Source organism: Gavialis gangeticus, unplaced genomic scaffold, assembly GCF_001723915.1.
Source record: "Gavialis gangeticus isolate Ggan-Ray unplaced genomic scaffold, GavGan_comp1, whole genome shotgun sequence".
Classification (NCBI taxonomy): domain Eukaryota; kingdom Metazoa; phylum Chordata; order Crocodylia; family Gavialidae; genus Gavialis; species Gavialis gangeticus.
Window position 1 is genome coordinate 34,507,703 of NW_017729025.1, and position 8,270 is coordinate 34,515,972.

General features: G+C 37.3%; 1 protein-coding gene across 5 annotated transcripts in view; it reads left to right on the plus strand.

Annotated features, from left to right (window-relative positions):
* Nucleotides 1–8,270, plus strand: part of DICER1 (dicer 1, ribonuclease III) — a 140,702-nt gene that overhangs the window by 118,350 nt on the left and 14,082 nt on the right. For all 5 annotated transcript variants that reach the window (XM_019518610.1, XM_019518612.1, XM_019518611.1 and 2 more), the window contains 2 exons: nucleotides 183–338; nucleotides 5,320–6,205. In XM_019518610.1, the coding sequence (XP_019374155.1) occupies nucleotides 183–338; nucleotides 5,320–6,205 (1,042 nt within the window). The remainder of the gene's footprint in view (nucleotides 1–182; nucleotides 339–5,319; nucleotides 6,206–8,270) is intronic.

The window sequence follows — 8,270 nt, forward strand, 5'->3', positions numbered from 1 at the left end:
TTACTCTTCTTCTGACCTGGAACTTAACATCTAAGTCCACATTTTTTTCTTTGGGATGTAAAGTGAACAAATAACATTCAAGGTAGTTCTGGAGTCTATGTCCACATTCACAGTAAAAACATTGTAAAAAAAAATAGTAATGATGCCACCAGAAAATTTAATTTCTAATTTTTATCTTAAAGGTCAGTAACTGTAATTTGTATCGCCTGGGGAAGAAGAAGGGGCTTCCTAGCCGTATGGTGGTATCTATTTTTGACCCCCCTGTCAACTGGCTTCCTCCTGGTTATGTAGTAAACCAGGACAAGAGTAACACAGACAAATGGGAGAAAGATGAAATGGTAAGCTCCTGTTGCAGCATATTAAGACTTGCATAACTTCCTATATACAAGTATCACAAAAGTGGAGGGAAGGGAACACAAATTTTGCTTTTTATTATACTTCAGTAAAATAATTCCATACATTTTTGTTTCTCACCTTCCCTTAAAACTTCACTGTAACTTAAACATGTGGAGAAAAGTGACAGAGAATTTAGTAAGGGGAAATCATGAAACAGTTCAGTAAGTGTATATCTTAGTGGCATAAAAGGAGAAACATTTCAGAGAGGAGTATATATGCATTGTTCTTGGAAACCGTGGAAGCTCATGTCTTGGTGTCCCTCTACACTGAAAATTGTTGGTGGGTAACTCCATTTTGCTGTTAAGTGACCTTGCCTCTAAATGTGAGTTATCTCTATGTCAAAGTGAGTTAATTTTTTGTCTTGCCTTACCAGGTGTTATAATTCCTACTTTGCATAAAAGGGAGGGATTTTCATAGATTCCTGATGATGATGTGGGGATAAGGAGTTGGTTAGATAAGTTTCTTAGTAGTCATTTTCTGTTGCCAGGTTGCATTTTACACTTCAGTGATTGAATACTGAGGACCTCCTTTCTGCTATGCCCTGCAACTGAACTTTATTCCTATTTGGTGATTTAAATTTAACATCTAAATGCAAGAGGGCTAAGGGACCTGTTTAGTTCTTGTTACCTTTCACACCAGGTAGTTGCAATTCTTGGGCTGTACAGTCCATTTTCTGATCCTAAATGAGGGTTACAACTGGCTGTAAACTGAACTTTGATTCCTCTTACGAGGCCCTCGTTCTGCCAGTTGTGGATTTCGCATTTGAAGGAGAATAGTGCCCACTAGGGAAGGGATCCAGAATAGCCCTAAGAACTTTCAGATAATAGCTTGCAATTTTTAACCAGTTTCACTCAGTGAATTCTCACAAAGTTATATATTTAAAATGGGTGTTACTTTTCTTTACAGTATATCTTTAAGCTATTTACTTCCTGTGATTAATTTGTAATGGTTCTGTTCCTAGACTTGGGACACATGAGAAGCCCATACTCTGATTATAGAACCACCAGAGGGCACACCCGAGAACTGTTCAGCAGATATACTGAATGAATAATATTTGTTGCAGAGTAAAATAGTCTGATTATTGTGGTTCTCTATTATGCCAGAGTTTAATATAAAATTTCTTATTTTTCCTTTTTAAAAATAAAATGACAGCTGATAAATACTTTAAAAAATGACTTCCCTAGCCTCTGAACAGCTTGCTTCCTTTGTCAGTCATGAACTCTAATTTGTAAAAACCATATAGACTTTTGGTCTGGGTTGTGGGCACTTACTACAGAAATTTACTACAGCCAGATGGTAAAATAGTGTATTTCATGGTATATGGGTTGACCACCAGCTTTCCAATTTGAAAGGTAAGGATTTTCATAGTCACAGTGTATAAGTCAGGGTCAGGCTCAGCACATAGCTGGCACAGCCCCATCCCCTGCAGGTGGTGCTGCTCCCAGGGGATGGAGCTGCACCAGCTGAGCACCAACCTCATCTATGTCCCTGTCTGCTGCAAGCGGCGCCAAGCCTGGTGCTGTTCACTCAGTGCTTGGCTGGCGTGGCCCCAACCCCTGCGAGCCCAGTGCTGGTTGCAGGGGATGGGGCTGAGCTGCTTGCAGGGGATGAAGTTGAGCCATCTGAGCCCAGCCCCACCCCCTGATTTTTGTGGCATGGTGTACAAGTCAAGTTGGATTTTTAAGACAGAAATTGGGCTTCAAAACCCAACATATACACCATCAAATATGGTAACCATGAAATGACTACGTAGTGATTTTTATTCCTAGTCTGTAAGATGGAGTGTTCCAGCTGGGAATTGAAATTTCATAATATTTTGATTAATTGTTATTAAAACATTTTAGAAAGATGTCAGATTCTTGGCTTGGCCAAATTGAACAATGAAAAACAAGTACTTCTAGTTAGGTGATCAGACTGCTTAATTTGAGAGCACAAAAAGCATTTTATCTTCAACTTGAAATGCAAGTAGTGGCAGAAAAAATTATTTAAAATTGAGCAGAATTTTATGAAAAAATATGTTTATTTGGGGAAGAAGGCATCTAGTAGTAGTAATTCCTGAAAGAATGATATTATTAAAAAGCAAAGTTACTTGAATTTCCTATTGGCTTCCAAACTACTGGTAAAGTATTATAAAGATTGATGTTTTAAAAAATAGGAAGTAATGCGTACATGAAATAAGGGCTACTGCATTCTTTCTAATAGAGTTCAGACGTGTATAGTTTTTCATAAACTTTTATTTCTGAAAATTGAAGAATATTTTTTGTAATCGTAAAATTGGCAGATTCACTAATGCTTAAATCTGTTTTAAATCTCTCCCTTGGTCTCCTGTCAATCACAGTCTACATCTACACTACAATTACCAAAGTATAGTGTTGGGAGCCTACCTTGTTTGAGTACCAGATGCAGTCTAGCTATGGGAGTATGCAGCTCAAGTAATCTAGCATAGCTTGCTTCTGTATCGTACAAGGTCAATATTTATACCTTTAGCTTTATGCTGCTACAGTTAGACTGCTCCTGGTACCCCAGGTATCCAGTTTAAGCTACCTTGCACTACAGCACAATCAGTTCTGTAACTGCAGTGTTACAGCAGCCTTAATAAGAGCAGCCATAGCTGCTTGCAAGTCGGTTCTGACCTGTGCAGTTCTACATTTCACTATCTTCTCTAATAAAGAAATATGGCAAGTCTCAGAGTACCAAATGCTTTCTCTTGATCGCATCTCTTAGAGCAGCATTTCCCAAATCGTGGGGTGTGTGAAAGTTTCCTAGGGTGGGATGGGAGGAGGGGGAGCAGCAACTAAAGGCAGAGTATTACCCAAGAAGTCTGCTGCTCACGTGGGTGCATATAATATTGATGCTGTGCATCCACAAAAGTACCGAACAAAATTTGGCAGGTTGAGAGTGGCCAGCTTCACTGCATGGAGTGTAAATCCCCAGTGTTTGGGAAATGCTGATCTAGAGCTTTACATAATTGGTACCATACTGTTTGCAAGCCTATGTCCAAATATAAAGATGAGGTTAGATATAAATGATCACACTACATTTAAAATGACAGTGGGCTTTGGGCTCTTAGGGCTTCAGACCAGAAAGGCACTTTGGCTGCATCCCCACATGCAGGGGTGTGCATTTGCAGCAGCCAAATGGCAGTGGCACATATTTTTGCCGCTGCTTTGTGCCCCAGGGCATGCCTTCACATGTGCGCTCCAGCAGGTGCCAGATTGTCCCAGCTGGGGTATAGGAGGTGGGGGCCAGTACATGTGCTGGTCCCTGGAGTCTTAACTGGGGGCTTCTTAGGGCAGCAGTGGTGCTTATCCAGCTGCACGAGCCTGGCTAGCAGCCTGAGGGTGGCTCTGGATGGCCAGGCTCCATTTTTAGTGGTGTATGCTGCTGCTGTGTGCACCACGCTGCTTTTTGCAGCGGGTTTTGTTTTTAATACCAGAACATCAGGTAGCAAGGCACCAGTGAAAACCGTAGTGAGGTATTCTACACGTTCCTGGTTTTGGCTATAATTTATTATAATCATCATTAATGAAAAACATGAAATATCACTGCTTTCTCTCAACCAAGGCAAAACTAGATGTTAGAAAATCCAGCAATAATTTTAAAAATAGTTTCAATTAAATTGATATAGTAACTAAAGACTTAGTTTTGTTTAATTAGCCACATCTTAAAAGAGAATATTCTCTTAATGTATTCCCTTTCGGATATTATGTGGTGTTATCCTTTGTTACTTAATGGGGACCTTACTATTTTGTCAAAAATGTAATTTTTAAGAAATATGCCAAGGTTTCTGCATTTCCTATTTTTAGACCTGATCTAACGAAAGATTCGCAGCATTAGAAAAATGCATGACAAATTGGAAAAATCTTCTTGGCAAAACATAGTCTGAAAGTTCATTTCTGTTGGAATTTAAATGTTATTTTTTTCTGACTCTTTTTTTCAAATGCAATTTGTACTGTAGAACCAAATATTGGCCTATATCTAACATTTTTAGAAAGTTAGATCACTTGTTGAATCACTAACACATGCTATCCAGACTGTCACCCACATAAACATCAGACTTTTGCCAAACTAACTGGCATTAGAGCTCCTGTTTTTCTTTCTATAATATAAAAATCATCCTACATTGATTCCCTAAACTTGTTTTCCTTCATGTTTGCCAAGTAGACTATAAACTACTTGCAACTAACTATACTTGACGTGGAAGAATGCATTTTTCTGCATAAAGCAAAATGATTACAGTAGCACAAAACTAAAAAAGATTTTTCTAATTGTTTCACTGAACAAATTTTCCATTTGTATGTGATTGTGTTGTATTATCATGAGGCAGTATGCCTAAGCTCTACCTTAAGTAAGGTTTATAAAATCCCTATTATGGCATTTTTTTACAGAACAAAAGATTTTAATTTTACTTCCTTGGGTATAGGTAATAGCATTATTTAGTAGCCAGAGACTGACACAGAACATCTAAAGGAATGACCTGGGTACATCTGCCTAACTATTGGGGGGGTTCCCCCTCTTTCTTTTTTCTGTGCAAGTAAAATATTTGGCTGACTTTTAGTTTTAAGTGACAGATGTGCACATTTTTTTTCTCTTGTATTTCTGTTTAAAATGTTTAAAAAGAAACAATTTGTAGTAAAACAACAGAGGTTTCTAGTAGAAAATATCATTTGCAAATCGATTGTACTCTGAGACAGTTATTTTAGTCTTAAGAATTTGGCCTTGCTCTGTGCATGTGGTATAAACAATGTAATTAATAATATTAACTGACAGAAAATGTTTTTATTCTTTCTTTTAAAGTTAACTGATAGTGAGTATAATATAGAATAATATAAAAATAATTACCTACATACCTTATTAAAACAGAGTTGCATAACCATTTTTTTCCCCCTCTGGCTCATTTTATTTTTATGCTTTCTCTCTTAGACAAAAGGAGAGGGCTTGTTGCCTAATGGTAAAATTCCTGATGATTATGATGAGGAGGAAGATGAAGACCTAATGTGGCGGTTACCCAAGGAAGAAGCTGACTTTGAAGATGATTTTTTGGAGTACGATCAGGAACATATCAAATTCATTGATAGTATGTTAATGGGATCAGGGGCTTTTGTGAAGAAAATGTCTCTCTCACCCTTTTCAACCACTGATTCTACTTATGAATGGAAAGCACCCAAAAAATCAACCCTGGGTAATGTTCAGTTTTCATCAGATTTTGATGATTTCGACTATAGCTCTTGGGATGCTATGTGCTATCTGGATCCTAGCAAGGCTGTCGAAGAGGATGAATTTGTAGTAGGCTTCTGGAATCCGTCAGAAGAAAACTGTGGTGTTGATGCAGGAAAACAGTCTATCTCGTATGACTTACATACAGAGCAGTGTATTGCTGACAAAAGCATTGCAGACTGTGTGGAAGCCCTGCTGGGCTGCTATCTGACCAGCTGTGGTGAAAGAGCTGCTCAGCTTTTCCTTTGTTCGTTAGGGCTAAAGGTGCTCCCTGTAATTAAAAAAACTGATTGGGACAGCACTTTGTGTTGTAAGAGACAGAATTTTATCGGTCAGCAGAAGACTCTTTCACCAAACTGTGCTTCCACCTCTGTAGCCAGTTTGGAGTCTTCTCTGTATAAAGACTTGGAGTACGGCTGTTTGAAGATTCCACCAAGGTGTATGTTTGATCATCCAGATGCTGAAAAAACCCTGAATCACCTTATATCTGGCTTTGAAAACTTTGAGAGGAAAATTAACTACAGTTTTAAGAACAAGGCTTATCTTCTTCAGGCATTTACTCATGCCTCCTACCATTATAATACCATTACTGGTAAGTTGTTTTAAATAATTTCATTCCTACATTAGATATAATTATGAGAGATAAAATGCAAGTTGTCTTCATGAGCAGATCTTTCCTTATGAGATACTGCTAGACTTCTTTATATGTTAAAATAATTGCTGCTTTATACAAAAATGACTACGAAAATGGAGGAGAATATCTTGTTTCAGTTATTTTAGAGGGAAATCCCAGTCAACCATGTGTGACCTCTCCCTCTTTAAATGCTAGAAGGGTATGTAAGTGACTCAGGTTTGACCTGCTTCAAGTGTACAGCATATAATTGTTGAGCCTTTTTTTTTCTGTTTTCCTTCTTTAACTCTCCTCATCAGCTGGATATGCTCAGGACTAATCCTAAACTCAGCTGGTTGAGTTATCAAGTAACATTGGAAAGTGCAGTGCCTTGCTAGAACTAGTTACGATAGTTTGCATAAAACAGAACGAAAGGTGGTGTAATCTGCAGCTGTTTCCCCAGTTCTCATCCCAGGAGCATCACCTTGACTATATTCCTGAGCTATAAAATAAGACTCTGTCATTTATTAGCTGAAAGGGATCATGTGGTAGCAAAATACAAAGAATAGATTGTGGTGAATTGAAAAATGTCACTGTAAAATAGTTGTCGCATTTTATACTCAAATGTTTAAAGTTAAACAGATGTTTGAGTAACTTACTAAATATTTAGCTGTTCATGAAATGTGAACTGTTTCCATACATAATTTCTGTAATTCATATGGAGTTTTTCCTATAAAGTTTGTGTGCATTTGTGTGTGTGCACGTGTACATGACTGCACATAGTTTAAAAAAACTAAATGAGTTATTTACAAGAATATGGCGTTGTGGTTTACAACATGAGTCTTAGACTGTTTGTAATTATTTTTGTGTAAATTAAATGTTCTAAAATATAATATTCACTTGTTCTAAAATCCAGAGTATTTTCTGTCAGCATGAGATTTAAAATAAGAAAAATAATGGCTCCATTTGAAATGATTGCAAAACTCCTGCCATTGAGTTTACTAAGCCAGGGTTTCATCCCTGCTTTGTCTTAGTCTCACCTTACCCTACCAGAGTTTGGGAATACTGAGGAATATTTTAGGGCCCAATTCTGTGTGTGTGCATGTTGGATAAAGCGTCCTTAGCTTTAGAAATGCTTAGTGCTTCATAGGATCTAGATCTTAGGAAAGAAGGATTTGTTTCAGTCAAGTGATACCTTGACCAAACAGCATGGGCTTCAGAGAAAATAGAGGTGGTTTTTCAAGGAGAAATTCTTCCCAAGAAATCACAGCTTTTACTACTGTGTTTATATGCTGAGTAAGGCTTCCATGCATAGAATTAACAGTGAATATTTCTAGGCACATGTGCTTCTTTAAAAACACTGTTTCACAATATTCAGAGGCAGTAGATGGTAGATATTGAGTCCCACAAGAAAAATGGGAAAATTTAAGGGATAGTCTTTTGACCAAAGCTAATTAACACAGTAAGTCAGTGGCAGGAACTTTGAATGGAATTTGGGAATTCTGATTTCTAATCGTTTACTCAGACTGGCACAGAAAACTATTCTGAAAATACTTGCATGTTCGTGATACTTTTTCCATGAAAAGTAAAAGTTAAAGTCCTAGCAGCTTCCCAGTGACTAGGTACAGACAGCTGCTTTGTGCTAGTCATTTCACATTTAAAACATTCTCAGTGTTTTTCTCTTCGTCCTTTTCCCCATAAACCATTCCTTTTGCTTTTTTCAAGAGTTATTCACGGTGTGCTCTTAAAAACAAACAAATGAAAAAAAAATCCTATACCCCCTTCACAATCTAAACTAACAGCAACAGCCAATATTGTTTTCAGATTCAAAATTAAAAGCAGCAGTCCTGCAACTGAAATACTGCTGAACACTTAAACTTCAAGAAGCCTAAACATATAGAAAATTGCATGAGAAATCTTAATCGTTAAATATACCTCCACTACTTTCTTTTAATATTCCTTTCTTGGGTTTTTGTTTTATTTTTAAGTTTGGTTGCCATTCTTTTAAGTTCGTCCAGCCAATAAAATATAATTTGATTTTATTTAT